Here is a 26,027-nt window from a genome sequence, read left to right as displayed (position 1 = left end):
ATAAAATACCATTACAGTATTTTCATATCTGCCTAATCATATCTCTAAATATGTGCTAAATACATTTTTTTTTCTTGAATTTCTTTTGTATAAACTTTTAGTATCCAGTATTTGGGAACTCTAATAAAATGCTATAGTAATTCTAAAAAGTATCAATAACAGTACTAATTGGTTTGCACGTGTTTGGCCAGAATAAAAGCAAATACTAGTGCAAAGATCTAAAACTGTTGTAGAACTACAGCTCCCATAATGCTTTGCTAGCCTGAGGATCCAATGTTTCGCTATTCCTGATCAGGAAAATATAACATTGTTGACTAAATCAACAATTGTGTAGCTTTTATGAAAGATATATCATAACCTTTATCTATAACATTTTACAGTCACTCTCAGCACTAATTCTGGTGGATCCCAGTTCACTGGCTTTCTGATCCAGGCTCGTGCCGGTAGCAGTAACACACCTATAGGATCTTTTGAGACCAGTAACTCAAATGCACAAACGTTGACGTGCACTTCCAGTGCGGTGAGTATAATTAGACAAAAGTAGTATTTACTCATTTAATATTTAACTACAAAATAGCTGAGTTTTAAAAACTCTCCAACTCGCCATACTTACGGCTTGGTCATTTTAGTCTGATCTATAGACTTGTACTTTCACACTATACCCTGAGAGAAAGTATGATTTAATATACACTGGTGTGCTATATTGTATTACAGACTGGAGACAAGCTCAGTTACATCAAGTTCAACCAGTTACCTATCCCACATATATTGAATGAGTTCATAGTAATTCAGAGTTACACTAGTATTGAAGCACACAGATTATTCTCTTCATGTTAAAATGAATTACAGTGCAAATGTGGCTAAACAATGACTATATAGCTACTGAATTACAACCCATTTCTTTCTGAGACTGAGGAAAAAGCACAGACATTGTATGTGCCTGTTGATTACATCATGAGCGTGACAACACAGACACTACCATGCCTAAGTATGAATGCTTATTGTGCATATCTGGATGACTACTGCTCCAACAAAAGAAGGGATTATTATACACTGTATAGTAGTAGATATTGCATGATGAATAATACTGTAATACTGTTTCTGTTCGCGAATGACGAACGCGAATTTTCCGCGAATGGGCGAACTGGGCGAACCGCCATAGACTTCAATAGGCAGGCGAATTTTAAAACCCACAGGGACTCTTTCTGGCCACAATAGTGATGGAAAAGTTGTATCAAGGGGACTAACACCTGGATTGTGGCATGCCGGAGGGGGATCCATGGCAAAACTCCCATGGAAAATTACATAGTTGATGCAGAGTCTTGAGGTGGTTTTAATCCATAAAGGGCATAAATCACCTAACATTCCTAAATTGTTTGGAATAACGTGCTTTAAAACATCAGGTATGATGTTGTATCGATCAGGTAGTGTAAGGGTTACGCCCGCTTCCCAGTGACAGACCAATCTCCCCGTTTAACGCACCACAAACAGTCCATTTGCACAACCGCAAACTCCCCATTTGCACAAGGTTGGATACCAAGCTAGCCATGTCCCGTTCCTTGTCCTCACTGATGTCATTGAAGGTCTCTTCCTCCACCCAGCCACGTACAACACCAAGGGTCCCCGAAAGGTGACACCAAGCCCCCTGGGATGCCTGCTGTGTTTGGTCTTCCACCTCCTCAAAGCCACCTTCCTCCTCTGACTCCTCTTCTTCAGACTCCTCTCTCTGCATTGCCTCTCTCTGCGTTATTATAAGGTGTGTTAAGTAGTACTATTCCTATCAGTTTAATCCCTGTTACGTACCCTGTCAGGGGACGTGTATATAAGGCATCGATTTTAGGAACCGGGATATGGAAAAAGATGATTGGTCGGTCCTCCTACTTCAAATTTGGGGCACTGCGCGTGCAATCTAATGGGCCACCAGATAGGAGTGGTGTGTTAAGTAGTACTATTCTTATCAGTTTAATCCCTGTTATGTCCCCCTCATCAGGCCTTTTTTAGTTGAATGTATCGCCCACTGTCAGTCCCTTCGGGATCCATCCCTCATTCATCTTAATAAAGGTGAGGTAATCTAGACTTTTTTGACCTAGGCGACTTCTCTTCTCAGTGACAATACCTCCTGCTGCACTGAAGGTCCTTTCTGACAGGATACTTGAAGCGGGGAAGGCCAGAAGTTCTATCGCAAATTGGGAGAGCTCAGGCCACAGGTCAAGCCTGCACACCCAGTAGTTAAGGGGTTCATCGCTTCTCAGAGTGTCCATATCTGCAGTTAAGGCGAGGTAGTCTGCTACCTGTCGGTCGAGTCGTTCTCTGAGGGTGGACCCCGAAGGGCTGTGGCAATGCGTAGGACTAAAAAAGCTCTGCATGTCCTCCATCAACAACACGTCTTTAAAGCGTCCTGTCCTTGCCGGCGTGGTCGTGGGAGGAGGAGGATTACTTTCACCTCTTCCCCTGTTAGATTTCCATTGTGCTGTGGCATCACCTTTATATGCTGTGTAAAGCATACTTTTTAATTTATTTTGGACTGCTGCACCCTATCCGACTTGTGGTAATTCGGTAACATTTCAGGCACTTTCTGCTTATACCGGGGGTCTAGTAGCGTGGACACCCAGTACAGGTCATTCTCCTTCAGCCTTTTTATACGAGGGTCCCTCAACAGGCACGACAGCATGAAAGACCCCATTTGCACAAGGTTGGATGTCGAGCTACTCATGTCCCGTTCCTCATCCTCAGTGATCTCACTGAAGGTATGTTCTTCTCCCCAGCCACGTACATTACCACGGGTACCAGATAGGTGACAACGAGCACCCTGGGATGCCTGTTGTGGTTGGTCTTCCTCCTCCTCCTCAAAGCCACATTCCTCCTCGGACTCCTCTTCCTCACAATCCTCTTCCAGCGTTGCCGCAGGTCCAGCAAGCGATGCTGATAAGGCTGTTTCTGGTGGTGATGGTGACCACAACGCTTCCTCTTCCTCTTCACGCTCATCTACGGTCTGACCCAGCACTCTTCGCAGGGCACGCTCCAGGAAGAAAACAAATGGTATGATGTCGCTGATGGTGCCTTCGGTGCGACTGACTAGGTTTGTCACCTCCTCAAAAGGACGCATGAGCCTACAGGCATTGCGCATGAGTGTCCAGTAACGTGGCAAAAAAATTCCCAGCTGCGCAGAGGCTGTCCTAGCACCCCAGTCATACAAATAGTCGTTAGCGGCTTTTTCTTGTTGGAGCAGGCGGTCGAACATTAGGAGTGTTGAATTCCAACGTGTCGGGCTGTCGCAAATCAAGCGCCTCACTGGCATGTTGTTTCGCCGCTGGATATCTGAAAAGTGCGCCATGGCCGTGTAGGAACGCCTGAAATGGTCACACACCTTCCTGGCCTGCTTCAGGACGTCCTGTAAGCCTGGGTACTTATGCACAAAGCGTTGTACGATCAGAATACACACATGTGCCATGCACGGCACATGTGTCAACTTGCCCAAATTCAATGCCGCCAACAAATTTCTTCTGTTGTCACAAACCACTTTGCCGATCTCCAGTTGGTGCGGAGTCAGCCACTGATCCACCTGTGGTTCAGGGCGGACAGGAGTGCTGGTCCGGTGTGACTCTCTGCTTTCAGGCAAGTCAACCCCAAGACGGCGTGACACTGTCGTATCCGGGATGTGGAATAGTACCTGGGGAGCTGGGGGGGGTGCCGTTGATGTGGAGCAAGACGCAGCAGCAGAAGAGGACTCAGCCGAGGAGGTTATGCAAGAGGATGGAGTAGAAGGAGTAGAGGAGGTGGCAGCAAGCCTGCCTGCAAGTCGTGGCGGTGTCACCAACTCCTCTGCAGAGCCACGCATTCCATGCTTGGCAGCCATCAGCAGGTTTACCCAATGCGCAGTGTAGGTGATAGACCTGCCCTGACCACAACGCTTCCTCTTCCTCTTCACGCTCATCTACGGTCTGACCCAGCACTCTTCGCAGGGCACGCTCCAGGAAGAAAACAAATGGTATGATGTCGCTGATGGTGCCTTCGGTGCGACTGACTAGGTTTGTCACCTCCTCAAAAGGACGCATGAGCCTACAGGCATTGCGCATGAGTGTCCAGTAACGTGGCAAAAAAATTCCCAGCTGCGCAGAGGCTGTCCTAGCACCCCAGTCATACAAATAGTCGTTAGCGGCTTTTTCTTGTTGGAGCAGGCGGTCGAACATTAGGAGTGTTGAATTCCAACGTGTCGGGCTGTCGCAAATCAAGCGCCTCACTGGCATGTTGTTTCGCCGCTGGATATCTGAAAAGTGCGCCACGGCCGTGTAGGAACGCCTGAAATGGTCACACACCTTCCTGGCCTGCTTCAGGACGTCCTGTAAGCCTGGGTACTTATGCACAAAGCGTTGTACGATCAGAATACACACATGTGCCATGCACGGCACATGTGTCAACTTGCCCAAATTCAATGCCGCCAACAAATTTCTTCTGTTGTCACAAACCACTTTGCCGATCTCCAGTTGGTGCGGAGTCAGCCACTGATCCACCTGTGGTTCAGGGCGGACAGGAGTGCTGGTCCGGTGTGACTCTCTGCTTTCAGGCAAGTCAACCCCAAGACGGCGTGACACTGTCGTATCCGGGATGTGGAATAGTACCTGGGGAGCTGGGGGGGTGCCGTTGATGTGGAGCAAGACGCAGCAGCAGAAGAGGACTCAGCCGAGGAGGTTATGCAAGAGGATGGAGTAGAAGGAGTAGAGGAGGTGGCAGCAAGCCTGCCTGCAAGTCGTGGCGGTGTCACCAACTCCTCTGCAGAGCCACGCATTCCATGCTTGGCAGCCATCAGCAGGTTTACCCAATGCGCAGTGTAGGTGATAGACCTGCCCTGACCACAACGCTTCCTCTTCCTCTTCACGCTCATCTACGGTCTGACCCAGCACTCTTCGCAGGGCACGCTCCAGGAAGAAAACAAATGGTATGATGTCGCTGATGGTGCCTTCGGTGCGACTGACTAGGTTTGTCACCTCCTCAAAAGGACGCATGAGCCTACAGGCATTGCGCATGAGTGTCCAGTAACGTGGCAAAAAAATTCCCAGCTGCGCAGAGGCTGTCCTAGCACCCCAGTCATACAAATAGTCGTTAGCGGCTTTTTCTTGTTGGAGCAGGCGGTCGAACATTAGGAGTGTTGAATTCCAACGTGTCGGGCTGTCGCAAATCAAGCGCCTCACTGGCATGTTGTTTCGCCGCTGGATATCTGAAAAGTTCGCCATGGCCGTGTAGGAACGCCTGAAATGGTCACACACCTTCCTGGCCTGCTTCAGGACGTCCTGTAAGCCTGGGTACTTATGCACAAAGCGTTGTACGATCAGAATACACACATGTGCCATGCACGGCACATGTGTCAACTTGCCCAAATTCAATGCCGCCAACAAATTTCTTCTGTTGTCACAAACCACTTTGCCGATCTCCAGTTGGTGCGGAGTCAGCCACTGATCCACCTGTGGTTCAGGGCGGACAGGAGTGCTGGTCCGGTGTGACTCTCTGCTTTCAGGCAAGTCAACCCCAAGACGGCGTGACACTGTCGTATCCGGGATGTGGAATAGTACCTGGGGAGCTGGGGGGGGTGCCGTTGATGTGGAGCAAGACGCAGCAGCAGAAGAGGACTCAGCCGAGGAGGTTATGCAAGAGGATGGAGTAGAAGGAGTAGAGGAGGTGGCAGCAAGCCTGCCTGCAAGTCGTGGCGGTGTCACCAACTCCTCTGCAGAGCCACGCATTCCATGCTTGGCAGCCATCAGCAGGTTTACCCAATGCGCAGTGTAGGTGATAGACCTGCCCTGACTATGCTTTGCAGACCAGGTATCAGTGGTCAGATGGACCCTTGCCCCAAAACTGTGTGCCAGACATGCCATTACTTCCTTTTGCACAATCGAGTACAGGTTGGGGATTGCCTTTTGTGCAAAGAAATTTCGGCCGGGTACCTTCCACTGCGGTGTCTCAACAGCTACAAATTTTTGGAATGCCTCAGACTCCACCAGCTTGTATGGTAAAAGCTGGCGGGCTAAGAGTTCAGACAAGCCAGCTGTCAGATGCCGGCAAGGGGGTGACTTTGTGACATTGGTTTCTTACGCTCAAACATGTCCTTGACAGACACCTGACTGTGGGCAGATGAGCAGGAACTGCTCAAGACGAGAGACGGAGTGGCGGATGGTTGACAGGGGGCAAGGAGGACAGCAGTGGTTGACGTGGCTGAAGATACTGGACCAGGAGGAGGATGGCGGCTTTGAGTTTGTGTGCTGCTTGTACTCATGTGTTGATCCCATAGGTGTTTGTGATGTGCGATCATGTGCCTTCGCAAATCAGTTGTACCTAGGTGGGTGTTGGACTTCCCACGACTCAGTTTCTTTTGGCAGAGGTTGCAAATGGCATCGCTGTTGTCAGAGGCAGACACACAAAAAAATGCCACACTGCTGAGCTCTGCAATGACGGCATTCTGGTGGTGGCAACAGCATGCGTTGATTGGCGTGCTGTCTTGCTGACCCGTCTGACTGTGCATGCTGTCTGACTGTGCCACTAGCTCCTTGCAACGACCTCCCCCTGCTTCCAACTCGTCTCCTCCTCCTCTCTGTCTCCCCATCTGAACTTTCCCCCTGTTCTTCTTCTCTTCTAGCAGGCACCCACGTGACATCTACGGATGCATCGGCATCATCAACCGCTTCACTTGTATCTGACAACTCAGCAAAGGAAGCAGCAGCAGGTACAACATCATCATCATCACACCGTACATCCATGTGTGTAATGCTGCCTGACTGAGACATATCCCTGTTCTCTACATCGTCTGGCAATAATGGTTGCACTTAACTCATTTCTTCCAACTGATGTGTAAATAACTCCTCTGACAGATCAAGTGAAGCGGCTGTGGTGCTAGTGTTGGTGGTGGCGGCAGGCGGGCGAGTGGTAACTTGAGAGGTGACCGAAGCTATGCTGGAGGAGGATGGTGCGTCAAGGTTCCGAGCGGAAGCTGTAGAAGATTGGGTGTCCTGTGTTAGCCAGTCAACGATGTCCTCAGAACTTTTCGAGTTCAGGGTACGTGGCCTCTGAAAACTGGGCATTATTCTAGGGCCAAAGGGAATCACAGCACCACGACCACGACGGCCCCTGCGGGGTTGGCCTGCCTCTGCCTGTCATTTTTTGGGGGATTAGTGGTACTATGCGTGCAAGCTACTGTGACAACAGATATGAATGGCACAGTTCACTGGCAGAAGTTGGCAGAGTAGACAACTAACTGCTATTCAATCTATTACAGTCAATTTTTTTTTTTTTTTTTTAATGTACACTACTGTTACACCAGATATAAGTTGCACTGATGTGACACTGTGCACTGGCAGGCCCTGAAACGCACACGTGTGAAGGAAACTGACTGCTATTATATTACAGTCAAATTTTTTTTTTTTTTTTTTTTTTTAAATGCAAGCTATTGTGACACCAGATATGAGTGGCGGCACTGGGCAAGTGGGCACAGTATACGCTGTTAAGCCTGACACACACGCTGGCAGGCAGGCAACTGCAATTAGATTACACAGGAAAAAGGAAAAAAAAAGCAGACTGATGTTCTAGCACTAAAAAGGGCTTTTTGGGGTGTTGTCCTTACAGCAGAGATCAGATGAGTCCTTCAGGACAGTAGTGGACACTGAATACACTAGCCTAGCTATCGATTTCCCTATTAAACCAGCAGCAGCTACACTGTCCCTCCTCTCATTGGATGCTGTCCAGGAGGTGGGAGGGTGTGGGAGGGAGGGTCTGCTGCTGATTGGCTGGAATGTGTCTGCTGACTGTGAGGTACAGGGTCAAAGTTTACTCAATGATGACGAATAGGGGGGCGGACCGAACATCGCATATGTTAGCCCGCCGTGGAGAACGCGAACAAGCTATGTTCGCCAGGAACTATTCGCCAGCGAACTATTCGGGACATCTCTAATAATAACATGTTTACTACAGCGAACAAAATTCACAGTGGTAAACTTACCCAGTCACTATTTACAAAACAGTAGCTATTATTATTATTATTATTATTATTATTATTATTATTGCCATTCATATAGCGCCAACAGATTCCGGAACGCTTTACAAAATTATAAGGGGGAGGGGATTTAACTATAAATAGGACAATTACAAGAAAACTTAAAGGAACAATGGCATGAAAAGGACCCTGCTCAAACGAGCTTACAGTCTATAGGAGGTGGGGTATAAAAACACAATAGGACAGGAAATAGCAATCAAATAAGGTGGGAATGAAGCAGAGCTGGAGTAGAGAGTAAAGACAGGTATGTGAGATAGAGGTTACTCTGGGAGGCCATAAGCTTTCCTAAAGAGGTACTTCTTAAATATTGAAGACTAGGGAGAGTCTAATGGTGGTAGGCAGGCTGATCCATAGGAGAAGGTCATGGGCAGGGCGTAGAGACTGAGAAGGGGCATACCTGCGGATCTGTGAAGAGATATAGGAGGGGCTAGAATTGTTCAGTGCTTTATAGGTATGGGTTAGTACTTTGAATTTACTCCTATATGACACAGGAAGCCAATGTAAGGACTGACAGAGGGGTGAGGTGTGAGAGGACTAACTGGAGAGGAAAATCAGTTTGGCAGTAGCATTTATTACAGACTGTAGTGGTGCAGTACGGCTTTTGGGAAGACCAATTTGGAGAGGGTTACAAGAATCCATGCAAGAAATTACTAGAGCATGGACATGCTCCTTAGTAGCATATTGTGTAAGAAAGGGGTGTGTGTGTGGGCTATGTTTTTAAGGTGGATTCTACAGGATTTGGTAACAGACTGGATGTGAGGCCAGAATCAAGTATAATGCCAAGACAGAGTGCTTGCAAAGGATGGACTCATGAGGACACCACTAACTTAAAGGGAGAGTGAAAGAGGAGGATCAGTATTAGGAGGAAAGACAAGGAGCTTAGTTTTAGAGAGATTGAGTTTCAGAAAGTGGAAGGACATCTAGTCAGAGATGGAAGAAAGGCAAGCAGTGACACGTTGCAGGACAAGAAGAAAGGACAAAGGGCAAAGAGAGGAGGTATCATTAGAAAAGGAGACACTGAATAGGCATTGGGAGAGATAAGAGGAAAACCATGAGAGGACAGAGTCACAGAGACCAAGTGATTGAAAAGTTTGAAGAAGGAGAGCATGATCAACGTTGTCAAAGGCAGGAGAGGTCAAGAAGAATTACCATGGAGTAGTGACCTTTGGATTTAACTGTGATTAGGTTGTTAGTAACTTTGATAAGAGCAGTCTCAGTAGAGTGGAGGGGGCGGAAGCCAGATTGAAGAGGGTCAAGGAGAGAGTTGGAATTGAGGATGTGAGACATACAGTCTTTCCAGAAACTTTGAGGAAAAAGGGAGTAGGGATATGGACGGTAGTTTTTTTCAGGAAAGGTACTACAGTGGCATGTTTAGGGTCAGCAGGGACAATGCCAGAAGCAGTGGCATACAAACTGCGGTCGCAGGGGTCGCAGCTGCGACCAAGCCCATAACTCCAGGGGGCCCGGCCACCCTGTGGACCCCCACGACCGGGTGCCCGTCACCATGTTTTGTAGCCCGGCCCGTGCGGAAAACCCATTGGGTTGCCCATGCTGTTAGGGCCACCTGATGGAGATGAATTTCCAGTGGGCCCTGGTCAGCGCTGCAGCTCTTTAACAGCACGACAGAACCCCTTGGGTATGACATTTTAGCTGGGAGGAAGTGACTGCCCTGGTCACTCCTCCCAGCTATCAGAGAGAGCCTGCGCGGGAGGAAGGAGAGGGAGTCAGAGTGGGACCACCAGCCTGATCCACCACTGGAACCCAGGGAAAGTAACCCTCCTGCACCTAAAAGATAGGAAACAGGAGGGTGACCTAAACATTTTGTATATGTGTGTTGGGGTGTGTGTGTGTGTGTATGTTTATGTATGTGTGTGTGTGTGTGTGTGTGTATGTGTCTGAGTATTGTGTGTCTCTGTGTGTATGTGTGTGTCTGTCTGTATGTGTCTGTATGTGTGTGTGCCTATCTGCATGTGTCTGTATCTATGTGTCTTAATGTATGTGTGTCTCTATGTATGTATGTGTCTGTGTGTGTCGGTGTGTATGTATGTGTCTCTGTATGTATGTATCTGTGTGTGTTGGGGGTGGGGACATGGATCAGATTTGCACCGGGGCCCCATGGGTTGTGTACTCTACTGGCCAGAAGAGAGCGAGCAGTTGAAGATGTGTGTTAAGTAAGGTAGAAGACAAGGGGAGAGAGATATGATAAGGTGAGATGGGACAGGATCAAGCGGGCAAGTGGTGGGGCGAGAGGAAAGTAGAAGTGCAGCCACCTCTTGTTCAGTAGCTGGGGGGCGAAAGTCTGAAGGGTAGGAAAGGAATGATCTATGAGCGGTTGAGAAATAGAAAGGGAAGGTGGGGAGAATTCTTTCCTTAGCTGTTTAATCTTGTCGGTAAGGTAGCATGCAAAGCTATCGGCTGTAAGGTTAGTTTCTAATGAGAGAGGAAAAGTATGGCAAGGGCTGCGCTGTATGAACACAATACGAATCTATAATGGAGAAAGTCTGACTGGGTGTGAAACTTCCTCCAGGAGTTCTCAGCACAACGGGAGCATCTTTGCAGGTAGCATGTTGATTTAGTATGCCTCGGTGGGGGGCGTGTCCTCCTCGAGGCTGTTGCAGTATCTAGAAGGCAATTAACAGAGCATCACTAAAGTTGTCTTAGTGCTTAGATTGTCCCTTTAACTCCATTTAACACTTTGTCTTCAACTGCATGTTTAATCCGTTTATCTGTCCTTCATCATCATTTGTTCTCCTGTGCCTATATTGTACTGTGTTTTAGACTGTCTTGTTTTGTTTACCAATCGCAGATCACCATGGAATAAGCCAATACCTAATTGCAATTTCTGTGTCCAAAATACACTAGCCAGTGTGGGTTGTGTTGATTTGCTGCTTTATTATGAATTTCCTTATTCAACCTACAGACTGCAGTGAGCCACACAAGTAGCTCAAGGAAGTCAAGTGTGCAAGTAACCTGGGTAGCACCAAAAGATAACATTACGGATATCCAGTTGAGGTAAATTGCAGTAGTAACATAAGATGAAACAATGCATGTCAGTGTTGCCCTACACATTATGAAATCATATAACAGGTTTTTCCTGTGTCAGACATTAAACAATTATTATGCAAAGGGGGGATGTATTATATATTGGGTGAGATTTATTGACAAAAAATACGTTATATTTTAGGTGCTGGTTGCTGAGAGGTGTTTTATTGATTTTTATGTTGATTAGACCTTATTTAGCTCTTTCCCCCAAGTTTCAGCTGTTTGATAAATCTCTCCTCCTGTTATCTCCCTCTCTCTAAAAAAAAAAAAAAAAAAAAAAAAATACACACACACACACACACACACACACACACACACACACACACACACACACACACACACATATATATATATATATATATATATAATAAACAATACACAAGATCCAGCGCACTCTCCTATCTACTAAACAGCAGATAATATGGCCCCCAGCAGCACCCCATTTAAGCATGTTCAGGTGAGTGCAACCATCCCCCATGTTTCATATGTATATATATATATATACATACATACATACATACATACATACATACACACACACACACACACACACATACAGAAAGACTTTGTTAGTGAAATACTTGATTTTATTAAATTAGTGTAGAACACCCATCAATCATGTCCACTAGACTTGAGGAAAGTCAGTTGGTAGACTGAAACGTCTACGTTTTGGGTGTTTTACCCTAAATTAATAAAAGGAAGTATTTCACTTATAAAGTCCTCCTGAGTGCTCTTTTTCTGGGATATACACACACACACATATATATATATATATATATATATATATATGTGTGTGTAACGGATGGCCTGGCACCCCGACTGGGTACCTCCATTGAAGGATGCTCCTAGCGTTTCCTGAGGACTCCAAGCACTCTGGCAGACACCACAATCACCGAACCGAAGAAGCATATAAATCCTCTCAAGCATATGAATGCTGTAGACAGTTGAATAGGAAACCATACGATTAGGTTTACACTCCTAACAGTCAAACTGGAACAGCATACAATAAATCCTTCCCCAAGAATGAGACGACACTTCACTTTGAGGGTTAAAACAGGAACTCTCTGTCCTGGCTCATACAGCCTCTTTTATTCCCAATCCCCAAACACAGTACAGCCCACAGGGTTTTACAGAACAACCAATCAATCCGTACAATACACACAGGAACTCCCACACAAAATCCTCCCCTCTGCCTGTGATATGATTACTGAACACAATGGTTAATCTCATTATCACAGGCAGAGGAATACAGTTTTTACACAATATTTATAACTTCTAAAATATACATGTCACAAACATAAAACATACATTTTCATAATCAATCCATTCAGGGGAACAACATATAAAAAAATTGGCACGAATCAGACCAGGGGTTCAAAAGTCAGCAAAAGTATTTTTAAAACCCACTGCCAGCATGGCTTTCCGGTCCAAACCAGTTTCACAAGAGTCTGGCAGTGTCCCTGGGACAACACCCTGCTGGAGAACAATGGATCCGGGTGAGGGGAAGAGGAAGTGTCCAAAAAGTTTCAGTATTTCCCTTCACTGTTGTTAAAAGGCCAGCACAGTACAATAAAGTACTATATGTCCAAATGCAGTTCTTTAAAGGGTCCCATCTTCCCGGGACCATAATCACTGGGCAGGAGGCGAGCAAGCAGTCCCTTCCAGGAAACTGGGGCAGACTCTGGTGCAGGGTCCAGTCCGCTACAATATATATATATATACTCTGTAAATAGTAAATAAAAAGTGTGTGTGTTTTGTATATATATATATATATATATATATATATATATACATATATATATATAATTATGATATTTATAGAGCGCCGTCAAATTCCGCAGCGCTTTACAATGGGTGGACAAACAGACATGTAGTTGTAACCAGACAAGTTGGACAAACAGGAACAGAGGGGTTGAGGGCCCAGCTCAATGAGCTTACATGCTAGAGGGAGTGGGGTAAAATGACACAAAAAGGTAAGGATAGTATTAGACTAGTGACAGTTGCAGAGAAGAGGAATCAGTTGGGAGCTATTAACAGTTTAATTGATACGCTTTTATGAAGAAGTGGGTTTTTAACGAATTTTTGAAGGAGTGGAGACTGGGTGAGCATCTAACGGAGGAGGGATGCGAGTTCCACAGGAATGGTGCAGCCCGCGAGAAATCAAGAAGGCGAGCATCAGAGGTGGGAGTACGGACAGAAGATAGACGTAAGTCTTCAGCAGATCGTAAGGGGCCTAGACGGGACATACTTGTGTATAAGGGAGGATAGATAGGTGGGAGCAGCATTATGTAGAGATTTGAAAGCAAGAACCAGAATTTTAAATTGAGCTCTATATTTAAAGGAAGCCAATGTAGGGACTGACAGAAGGGTGAGGCATGGGAGGTGCGGGCGGACAGGAAGATGAGCCTCGCTGCCGCATTCATTATGGACTGTAATGGCGCAAGTTGAGAGCACGTAAGACCACTGAGAAGCGGATTACAGTAGTCAAGGCGAGAAAGGACAGTGGAATGGACCAACACCTTAGTCGCATCTGGCGTTAAGTAGGGGCGGATGCGTGCAATGTTTTTGAAATGGAAATGACAGGATTTGGCGATAGATTGAACATGAGGCTTGAAGGAGAGGTCGGAGTCAAAGAGAACACCTAGGCAGCGAGCCTGCGTGGTGGAGCTGATGGTAGCACCGTTGACTTGGAGGGAGACAAACACAAGAGTAACAACACTTGAGGGAGGAAAGACCAGAATTTCAGTTTTGGTCAAGTTTAGTTTAAGGAAGTGGGCAGCCATCCAGTTAGAAACAGCAGAGAGGCAGTCAGAGACACTAGTTAAGAGGGACGGGGAGAGATCAGGAGAGGACAGGTAGATTTGCGTGTCATCTGCATAGAATTTATATTGGAAGCCAAAGGAGCTAATGAGTTTACCAAGGGAGGCAGTATAGATGGATATATATGTGTGTATGTGTGTATATATATATATACTGCTATATTAATATTGTTGTGTAACTCACTATGATGTGACTGAATTCCCTGGTAAAAGATTAAATGCATTATTTTGGTAACCGTGGACTCTTTTGTCAGTGAGACTAGAACAAATCCTTTAAAATTTAATTCATTTGTATGAAAATATTTACAGTATAACTTTTTCAATCTTTCCTTATTAGAGCCACGGTTGTACAAGTGGAAAAGACATTCTGGACAAATGTTGCTAGTTCTAAACTTTTCTATGTCACATCGTCTTCATCCAATAGCACGGGAAACATCGATTGCGTACTGGGTAATAACGGGTTTTCTGTAAGTAGTACCAGCATTAGAAGAAAACACACCTTGATTTAAATCTCTATGGTATTAGGATCTTGTATACTAACAAATACTGTGTGTATATATATACATATGTCTATCTAAAATTATACATTTTTTTACTTATGTCTCACCACATTAGCAATATGCAAAGTACAGTGATTGAATTGAGTTTTTATAATTATAGGTAAAAAGGCAAGAGTAAAAACATATGTAGAGTGGTTAAAAGGTAGTCACAGTTCATTAATAAAGAATTGAGACAGTCCCTTTGGAAATATTGACTGCGTGTGGTCCTTTGAGTCTTATGGACTATCTTCTGGCTGCATGCTTCCAGGCATGTGGGTTCAGCCACAGAGTCATAAGACTGATGGGTAAAAGAGCTAGGATTCAGAGACATAAAACATCTTTATAAACATGGTGTCAGGAGCAAGCAGAGGTGTAGATTATTGCCTAAGAGCATGGAGCAGACAGAGGAATTGATTCCTGCCTGAATGGACAAAGAGGACAGAGGGATCAATTCCTACCTGGAAGATGGTTTAGGTCCATAGTGCCAGAGGAGAAGGGAGATACAAAAATACCAAAATGTATGGTGTGCTTGGGTTACTTGGGTTACTTGGGGTGTGCTTGGGTTACAAATAATAACAAACACATAATTGTGCAGTTCATCTGTAACAATCAAAAGTGGTAAATAATAAAGTGAATAATAAAGTGTCTAGTAGTCCAACACACATTTACAGAGCCTTACCACCATGACTCTGGGTTATACTGGCTCCACTGGAAAGGGCAATATAAAACATTGGGCAATTTACCACTGTTGATTGTTACAGATGGTCTGCAATATTATGTGTTTATGTTATTATTTAAAGATTTGGATTTATGAAGAATATTACTCCTGTGTTAAATATCTCAAGCGCATTACATGTTTTGGTATTCATTGTATTGAATGTGTGTCACTTTGGTGAGCGCTGCTGGCATTATACACTTGCACAGATTATTGTGATTGCTTTTATGTAGCACTGTTCACTATTAAGTACTAAACTGTTTATAATCCCAATTTTGGTATTATTTTATTTTTTATTGAAAGGGTGTTTTACCATATATATTTGTTTGTAAATCTTTTCGGATCTAAGCGCTTTTTCCACTTTTTTTGGTTTGAAACATAGAGGGACAGTTGTGGATCCCAAGTCAGGGACCAGGCATCCCTGTAATTATTACAGATGTGTTACCAAGTCCTGAATACTGTGAAGCTTGTGATAAACAATGTCCTAATGAGTGAACAGGCACAATCTTAGAAAACCCATTCATAAGACATGTCCTTGATAGCATAATTTGTTCTCGGGGTTGCAACTTGCTAGACCAATGCCAGGTCTATTCCATTGAGTTCTGCAAAAACTGGGAGAAAGCAGTCGTCAAAGTTTAATGGGTCTTTATGTAAGCCTGACAGATGAAAAGAATAAGGCCCTATCTTGCATAGTTTGGAACTTAACTTTCAGCTCTGCAACGGTCAAAGGCAGCGTTGTAGACATATTGATTTTGCCTGTTTAGGTGGTAGCAAAGCCATGAAGAGCCTTACAGTTTGGGAGAACTGCTTCCAAGTTTAATCTTGTTGTGTCTTTGTTGATCTTCTAATGTGTATATATGGAGAGTTGTCACCTGTTGGTCCCATTGCAAGTCAGCACATTTCTGCTCCACGGCTTTCAGTTGGGGGTCTTTTTTGCTAGTAGAGGTTTCAACTAGGGTGATCCATGTGTTCCTTCCAGTAATGGCATCCCTAAATTGAGAAACAGCTACAGTGATGTTTGAGTGCAGATCAGCAAGCAAACTTTTGACCATGTCTTCTGTAATTTGTTTCCCAGTAAAGTTAAGCTTAACTTAAGGGTGGTAAGTTAAGAGTCCTCCATGGACAGCAAGGATCTGCCTTCATGAGGTCCTTGGAGTAACGTTGAAGTAGATTGCTAATGTCTAGGCTGGTATTGGTCATTTGGATTCTTGCTTTTGTGGGCCATAACCAGAAGGAAGGTGCCAGTGAGGGTATCCTGTCCAAAAAGCACAGGCTTAAAGATATTTTGCAGCATCTTTACAAGCAAAACACAGAGCTACAGAAAGTGTGTCTGATCAAGTCCAATGCAAACTCCACCAGAAATTTGTGATCTGATACGTGCAAAAAGAAAATTACAGCATTGAAGTAGGATTGTTTGGAGCCGAAATGCTATCCGGTCTCTTGTGATGGCTGCAATAAAGGCATTAAATTAAGATGAGTGGCTACGGATTTGGTTTTTCAATTTTATAGTAACTCTCAGCTGTATTGTTGGAGCAACTAAGATCACTAGTTCACATGCAACAGCCACACTGCAATACACAATATACTCACCGTAAGTATACCCAACCTCTTCACACACCCTGTCACATACCCCACCTCTCATTGCACTCATATTCATCCATCCACCCTGTCACATACACACCTCTGTCGCACTCATATTTATCCATCCACCCTGTCACATACCCCTACTTTACCTCTCAGTCATATACACCCACCTTTCAGTCCTTTAAACTTATTCAACCTTTTACATTTACACACTTATTAAGTAAGCTCGCCCATCCAGTCACCTCTCAGTTATACACCCCCTGAGCAAAACATTTTACCCACCCCATCAAAGAACACTTAGAAATTATACGCACATACAAATTAATTTAGAGTTGTACTTACACCTATACACAATAAACATGCATATGTAGTCAGATATACACAAACACATGAGAATGACACATACTACATATATAGACATACCCAGTCACACACATTCACATATATTCAAGGGAAAAGGATGAAAACCTAGCTAGGGGAGAGTTTATGAGTGAATTTGAGAACAATGTTTGTCGACTATATTCCTATAATTCTGAGCATTATGGAAAATGTTATACAAAAACATCTGCCTCTAATATGAGCCTTGAAGGCCACCCAGACTGTTGTTCTCAAGGTATCTCCTGTAGTATTGCCATCAACATAGAAACGTATTCCACACAATACCTATACCCATGCATCATGGTCACATAACAATGGATCTCTCAGATGCTCTCTGCTAGCCGTATGTAATCTAGAACAACTAAGTTTAAGCAACTTATTCTACATGAGTCAAGAAATCATGCATGGTTTTATGATCGTGTGGTGTATTCGCAAGTAGTTATGTTAATATGAATAAAAGGTGTAATCTCTCTGTCTAGCAAGCATTGACCATTAACAAATAAACAGTTGGGAGTTTTGGTGGAACCTGGAAGATACTAGACTGGATAAATAACCAAAACAAAACAGTCCATGGGCATTAAAATCTCTGCATGCTATAGTTTTAATATGACTCCCTGTTGACTAGTATAGATTTTAGGGTGGAAAAGGAGCAGTTGCCATGGTCACTCAGCGATATACAGTAAGTAGTTTGACGTGAGAGTCAAAGAGTCCACCCATCTGTAACAAATATCTCCCCTGAGCGTATGTTTGTTTGTTTCTCAACCAACTCACTTGTTTTTTTTAAATAAAACTTAAACCACATTATGTTTGGAGGTAAGCTTATGCATGGCAAACTGTAGAAAATGGCATGTCTCAAATCTCAGGTGTCATGTCTTCTGAGAAAATTGTTTCCTGTACAAAAACAATATTGACACCCTGAGAAATATAATATTACACAGAAATTATTTGTTTCAATTGACTTTTGAGGCCTTTTACATGATGACTCATGCTCCCATAGGCACCAACACCATAAAAAAAATAATAATAATACAAAAATGAGAAAAAAGGGATGTGGAGGAACATTAAAAAAAAAAAAAGCAAGAGACATAAGAAAGAGAAACAGTTAAAAGATCAGTTATCACGTGAGAATAAAGCTTAAATGTGAAGCACCTCTAAGTGATGGATCAGTAGTCTCTCAAGAGTGCAAATCTCCTTGTTCAAGGAAATGGCAATGTAGAGCCTTTTGAAAGGAGTCAAGGAGACCTGCCATGTTAAATATGCAAATCTTGCATTGGGTATACAATTATAACACAGTCAGACAATTGGTGCACATAGACATAGAAAGAAACATTCATCTAACATCTAAGTACAACCAAAGGTAATGGGGATAGAAAATGGGGTGGGGATGAAGAGGCAGATATCAACAGCACCATTAGGACAGAGCAATACATATTGTGCAATGTTAAATTCAATAACCATCGTCTATTACAGACATGGAGTTTGCAATGTCATTTGAGTTTTTACCATTTTTATCTGAAGAATATAGTTTTGTGCATTCACTTTTCATTTTATCTTTTCTCCAAATGAAATCAAAGTTACTGAACTCTGTAGGGAAGAACTAATAATTTCTATCTTAAGAGTGCTACACAGGCATTGCTCTGGATTATTACATTTTAGTTGAATGTGTTTACATTTATTCGTCAAGTCACCTTTCAGTCGCATAATTTGCGCAAAATGTGTTATGATTAAATATAATTCAGAAGTAGGTCACAGTAACGTTGAGGAAACCGTAGCTTTAGAAGATGATCTCCCCTAAGTATCATCCACCAGAACATGCGCGCACACACACAAAAAATCATCTCTCAATAACGCTTTCAAGGGCATGACTTGCAAAATATTTGTAGATGACTCACCAAACCTCATTCCATAAACCTGTTTATAATGTTGTAAAGGGGAGTTATATTTAGGTAAAACCAAGGATTATACCTTTATTTACTCTAGATAGTTCAGCGTGATTTATATTTATACACAGACTATCACAAAGGATTATCAGACTTTGCGTGTTATCGATCTTAGTATATTTCTCAATTAACCTGCAATAGGAGCTACAAGGCTATGTGATATCTTGATGACACACAAATAAGTTTGGCAGTGTCTCATGGATAAAATAGAACAACTGTATAAAAAGGACTTGGGCAAATTGAAGATGTATTCAGTTGAGCTTAAATACGGTAATGACTAGTTTTTAGCTGCAGAGCTGATCATCGTAATTTAAAATGTGGAGTATAGATAATCTTAAGTGTATTTCTCTCACATTCCCCAGGTTTGGTTGCTAGTTCAAGGCTACCGTTCCTGTTCCGTTGTGTATCAGCCAATGTATTCAAATAAATCATGACCCTGTGACATATGGATTCTGGAGTCTTGTTTGCATTTTAAATACAATGAGATTCTGAAGACTCATACATATGTGCTAATAGGAAAAAAAAAGTAATATTGCTCAGGTTGCAATAATTTAAGATAGATCTGACAACGCGAGATATCGCATTTTATTTAGTTAAATAAAAAAAAGTGTTTGTAATGCTACCATTCTATTGCTACATTTGCTACATTTGCTTAATTTTAGTAAAATTAGTAAAGTTTATTATTTCTTACAGATTCCTACGGTACATGGACTCCTGCTTTTTGCAATCATCTCCATCACCAATCTCATTTGAATCTACAGATAATTAGTCCAAGTGATTGAGAAGAAATCAAAACAGAGCTCCCCTTGTATAACAAACAATGGTAGTTGTCCAGTTAGACATTGGCAAATGATATAATGATATATTTCAATCAGCTTGCAGGCCTTTCTCATCCCAGGAATCTGCACTTTTGAAGAAGTGATAGACTCTGGCAAGTTAAAATGCTTTATGTGTCTTGAGTGTTTTTTAATTTAAGTGCATGATTATTATAGACTAAAACATTAAATGAATAAAATGATTTAGCTGTGAGTAAAGGCACAAAATATGATTGATATAAACTTGCTATGGTCTTGATTTAATAAGCTCAATGATTCAATAGTGTTAGAATAACTTTTCAAATTATTTCTCTACAAAGGTCACCATTAACGCCTATGGGAATTTTTGCAGATAAATCATTTTGAAAGTTATTCTAACAGTATAGAATTATTTGGAAAGCTTACTAAATGCAGGCCTATATTTTACTTTTATGCATTAACTACTTCAATACCCAAATAAAGTATAAACAGCTTCATTTTCATGTATTTTTCGGTATGAATTATAGTCCATAAAGCCTCAATCAACCTCATTTATACTCTTGTTTTGATTACAAGCCTGTAGAGGAACGTATTTGTCTGCCAGAAGCCACTAGTAACTGAGATAATGCCTGCACGTTTGTTGACATTTTCAGCTCAGCCCCTGCTTTCAAACAGTAATGGGCATTTCAATGGGTCATATTATTCCTACAGTCAAGGGTGAGGAGTAAATTGACTTTACCATTTTATTGTCAGCATTGCAATAACATTCCAGAGATAGATAAAGATTTATATAACTGTTTTAAATACCTTTATTTTAGAAATATATTATTTAATTGCATTTGTATGCGGGCATTATGATCAAATGCAGACATTAATCATTCAAGCTGTTGACAATTTTAGTGTTCTGTACAGCTACTAATGCCTCCAGGGTCCTTGCAAATACCTATAAGCAAATCATTTAATCATGTTTATTTATCTAATTTTGTCACAGCTACTGTATGTGAAAAAAACTTGAATTTTACTTTTATACTAACATTTTAGACGCTGTGTAAAATATTGCAAAATAAAGGACTCTGTATACTGTCTAAAGCTTTTCATTTCCCAAATATTTAGATAAACGATCTGTCGTAAAAAAAAAAAAATCTCTAGTAACAATTATTACTCTTGAATGAGAGAGGAGCAAAGTGGCCAGAGGAAATAAGATATATGCAAATAGGATAGGGGAAAATCTGCTAAACACAAGCAAAATAAAGAAACATAGCGTATAACTGTGTGGGGACTGATGTTAATGTGTAATCACAATTGGACACTCACAAATTATTGGAGTTAAAACAGCCTTGAAAGGTATCTCTTTCTTCAGTATCCAATGTGTTGTCCCTCTTCACATATTCATCAGCGGATGGATGTATATATCTCAGAAGACAAAATATATACAGAAATTGTAGTGCACTTCCAGAGTTTAAGTAAAAAAAGTTTTAATAACTTACATTCAGGTAAAAAATAAACAGCATGTCACCATAAGACGTCCTACGCGTTTCGTCCTTGGACTGGACTTCCTCAGGGACTTGGTGAGATAAGGTGCAATCACAAATATTAACAGCAATAAAAATATCCCTCCCGCAGTCCTTTTATACATCCCCATTTAGTGTTCAAAGTCTTTCAGCTGGTGTTCACTTTTCATTTTTCGCGGTCTTGGGCCGAATGACGTCATCGCGTACGCCACGTGCGTTCCACCATGCGTTCCACAGACCCGGAAGTGGGTCGCGATCGTTGGTCTGTTTCCATTGCATAGACTCAGAACATGTGTAGACGGGTGCACCAAGCGGAGAGGGGGAGGGAAAAGTAATTAAAACGGTTCTCTGGATGGCACTTACAATTATAAAACAAAATCAGAACTGTATATTTACCATATAACGTGTTGGTAAAGGCATATGTATACATCCCTTTTTATGAGAGAAAAAATAAAAGATAAAAGTTGCTAGAAGTTGCTTCCCTTACATATTTTATGTTTTTTATGCTTTTTCACATCATTTATACAGCATATGTAATAAGAGGATAATAATATCATTTATAAAAAACATAGGGAGAGGATAGTGATGTCACTTATAGAAAACATATAAGGAAAGAATAGCGATATGATTTAACATCTTATGATTCTGGTACCATAAACAGTGTATATATACTGATATCGATATGATGGTGAAACCCGTTTATGTTGCACCTTTGTTTCTTTCTGTTTAAAGGTAAATACAATAAGTTATATGTCTTTTGGGTGACTATCAAAAATATCCTAAGAGATAAATGATAAAAAATAATGCAAAAAAACGGAATAAGAAAATTAAGTAAAATTTGGAATCACAATGGGAAAAAAATAAATAAAAATAAAAATAAAAATAAAGATAAAAATAAAAAATAAAAATAAAAATAAAAATAAATAACAATAAAAATAAAATAAAATAAAAATAGAAATAAAAATAGAAAATAATCAATAATCATAAGGAATTAAAATTAAAAATAAGAAATAAAAATATAAATAAAAATCTAATAAAGATAAAAAAGATAAGTAAGAAAAAATAATAATAATAGGGATAAAATACAAGTAAATCCTTTATTTTTCGAAAGAAGGAAAGGTGCAATAATTCCCATATGTTTTACAAAAAAACGAATATAAACTTGATGGTTCTTTTAATCTTCAAAAAAACTCCACAAATCAATATCTAAATTTAGACCAAAGGGTTGGAGTGTTTTTAATTTATTGATCCAAAAAGTCTCTCGTTGGGAAAGCTTTTTGGTCAAATTTCCTCCTCTCCAATACGGGTCTACATGTTCAATGCCCAAAAAAACAAAACTTCGCCAATCAAATTTATTGCAAGCATTACAATGTACTGGTATTATGTGTTTTTTTGATTCTTTTCGAATATTGTTTTGATGTTCTAATATTCTCTCTTTTAATTTCCTGCATGTTCTCCCCACGTACTGTTTTCCGCAGGGACATTGTAGTATGTATACCACATTTTTCGTGTTACAATTTATATTAGATTTTATTTTAAATCTCTCTTTTGTGGTAAAGCTCATAAATTCTCTTTTTTGTACAAATCTTTGATTCTTGCAGGCTTTGCAAGAATTGCAAGGGTTGAAACTACTGATGTTCGGAGTTTTGTTTTTACACTGAGTTTTTAAAGCATAACTGGGTGCTAATATGTTTTTTAAGTTTTTTGTTTTCTTGAAGATAACTGGTGTTTTCATTGGTAACACTTTACCCAAAATGGGATCTTGGCGCAGAATGTTCCAATGTTTATTAAGTATTCTTTTTATTTTCCAATGCTGTGTATTGTACTGAGTGGTGAAAGAAAAATTGTAATTATCTTTAGAGTGTCTTTTGGGGTTAGATGCTATCAATTCTTGTCTATTCCTTTTTCCTATTTCCCTAATTTCTTTATCTAGCAATGTTGTTTCATATTTCTTTGCCAAAAATTTATTTTTGAGATGTTTAGCTTGTTCTCTATAGTCTGAGTTCTTTGTACAGTTTCTTCTTACTCGTATTAGTTGGCTTTTTGGTATAGTTTCCAGCCATTTGTCTTTATGGCAACTCTTCCTATGAATGAAACTATTACCCTCTGTTTTTTTTAAAAAGCATTTTGATTGAACTTGGTTATTTTCTATAAAGAGACTTAGGTCAAGGAAATTGATAGTGGTGGTATTTATTTCGTATGTGAATTTTAAACCATAATCGTTTTGATGAATGTAATCAATGAACAATAACAAGTCTTCCTGTGGACCTCGCCAAATTAGTATTACGTCGTCAATAAAACGTTTCCATAGGACCAGGTTCGCTGCCCAGCTATGCCCACTCCATATGTGGTTGGATTCCCAATCCCGCATATATATGTTTGCATAGCTGGGGGCGAACCTGGTCCCCATGGCTGTGCCAGTGGTTTGGAGGTAAAATGAATCATCAAAGAAAAAATAATTATGTTTAAGAATATAATGAATACTGTTCAGAATAAATTTTCGAAAATTTGATGGTATATTTTCATCTTCCTCCATAATTCGTTCCACTGCAACCAAACCTTTCTTGTGTTTTATTATTGTATACAGTGACGTGACATCTATGGTTACCCAGACAAAGTCGGGTTCCCAGATTACACTCTCCATAATCCTTAGAACATGAGCAGTATCTTTTAAATAAGAGGGTGCTTGTTGTGCATATTTTTGAAGATGATGGTCCACAAATTCGGATAAGTGAGCAGATATAGAGTTTATGCCACTGATAATTGGCCTGCCTGGGGGGGTTATTGAGTTCTTATGTAGTTTAGGGAGAAAGTAGAAAATGGGTATTATTGGGAAGTCATTTTGAAGGTATTCCTTGTTATTTTTAGAGATTATATCATCTCTATAGGCTTGGTCCAGCAAAGATCCCCAAATTATGTTAAATTTTTTTGTTGGGTCTCCTGTGAGTTTGACATATGTCTCTCTATCTCCCAAAATTCTGTAAGCCTCATTTGTATAATATTCTTTTGTCATAATGATTATGGCTCCCCCTTTATCAGCTTCCTTTATTACTATATTATCCATTTTCTGCAATTTAATTATACTCGCTGATTCTTCTTTGCTCATATTGTATTTATTTTCTCCTGAGTTTTTTTCCTTTTCTAATTTTTCTAAGTCATGACATACCATGTTGTTGAACGTTTCTAAAAAAGGGCCTCTGTCTCCTACTGGGTAGAACTTAGATTTCCTTTTAAATTGTTTTTGTTCTAAAGTAGTTTCATGTATACTTTCTAAAGGTGTATTTTCTTCTATCTCTCTTTTAAGAAAAAATCTTTTTAATGTCATTTTCCGGACGTATTTCTGAACATCAATATACCGTATATACTCGAGTATAAGCCGAGTTTTTCAGCCCATTTTTTGGGCTGAAAAACCCCAACTCGGCTTATACTCGAGTCACTGTCTGTATTATGGCAATTTGCATTGCCATAATACAGACTGGGGGGAGAGGGGGGCTGGCAGAGCTGTACTTACCTGTTCTGCAGCTCCTGTCAGCTCTCTCCTCCTCTGCGCCGTCCGTTCAGCACCTCGGTCAGCTCCCAGTGTAAGTCTCGCGAGAGCCGCGGCTCTCGCGAGATTTACAGTGTGAGCTGATAGAAGGAGCTGCACGGACGGCGCAGAGGAGGAGAGAGCTGACAGGAGCTGCAGAACAGGTAAGTACAGCTCTGCCAGCCCCCCTCTCCCCCCCACTGAACTGCCAATGCCACTGGACCACCAGGGAAGGAGCCCCCCTCCCTGCCATATATCAAGCAGGGAGGGGGAACGAAAAAAAATAAATATATAAAAAAAAAAAAAAAAATAATAATAATAAAAAAAATTAATAACAAAAAAAAGGGGGATAAGGACCACTATGGGAGGGAGGGGGGGGGTATAAGGACCACTATGGGAGGGAGGGGGGGGGATAAGGACCACTATTGGAGGGAGGGGGGGTATAAGGACCACTATGGGAGGGAGGGGGGGTATAAGGACCACTATGGGAGGGAGGGGGGGGGATAAGGACCACTATTGGAGGGAGGGGGGGTATAAGGACCACTATGGGAGGGAGGGGGGGTATAAGGACCACTATGGGAGGGGGTGGGATAAGGACCACTATGGGAGGGAGGGGGGTATAAGGACCACTATGGGAGGGAGGGGGGGGATAAGGACCACTATGGGAGGGAGGGGGGGGATAAGGACCACTATTGGAGGGAGGGGGGGTATAAGGACCACTATGGGAGGGGGGGTATAAGGACCACTATGGGAGGGGGGGTATAAGGACCACTATGGGAGGGGGTGGGATAAGGACCACTATGGGAGGGGGTGGGATAAGGACCACTATGGGAGGGAGGGGGGTATAAGGACCACTATGGGAGGGAGGGGGGTATAAGGACCACTATGGGAGGGAGGGGGGGGGTATATGGACCACTATGGGAGGGAGGGGGGGGTATATGGACCACTATGGGAGGGAGGGGGTATAAGGACCACTATGGGAGGGAGGGGGGTATAAGGACCACTATGGGAGGGAGGGGGGTATAAGGACCACTATGGGAGGGAGGGGGGGGGGTATATGGACCACTATGGGAGGGAGGGGGGTATAAGGACCACTATGGGAGGGAGGGGGGTATAAGGACCACTATGGGAGGGAGGGGGG

At 42.1% G+C, this 26,027-nt stretch overlaps 1 protein-coding gene across 1 annotated transcript in view; it reads left to right on the top strand.

Annotated features, from left to right (window-relative positions):
* LOC134567962 (putative ferric-chelate reductase 1) overlaps positions 1–20,122 on the top strand; it is a 31,772-nt gene extending 11,650 nt beyond the window's left edge. Inside the window, exons 3-6 of the mRNA XM_063426141.1 lie at positions 381–520; positions 10,959–11,050; positions 14,237–14,366; positions 19,749–20,122. Coding sequence (XP_063282211.1) covers positions 381–520; positions 10,959–11,050; positions 14,237–14,366; positions 19,749–19,808 — 422 coding nt within the window. The 3' untranslated portion in view covers positions 19,809–20,122. The remainder of the gene's footprint in view (positions 1–380; positions 521–10,958; positions 11,051–14,236; positions 14,367–19,748) is intronic.
* The last annotated feature ends 5,905 nt before the right edge of the window (positions 20,123–26,027 follow it).

Source organism: Pelobates fuscus, chromosome 7 (assembly GCF_036172605.1).
Source record: "Pelobates fuscus isolate aPelFus1 chromosome 7, aPelFus1.pri, whole genome shotgun sequence".
Taxonomy (NCBI): Eukaryota; Metazoa; Chordata; class Amphibia; order Anura; family Pelobatidae; genus Pelobates; species Pelobates fuscus.
This window is presented reverse-complemented; position numbering and strand designations above follow the sequence as displayed.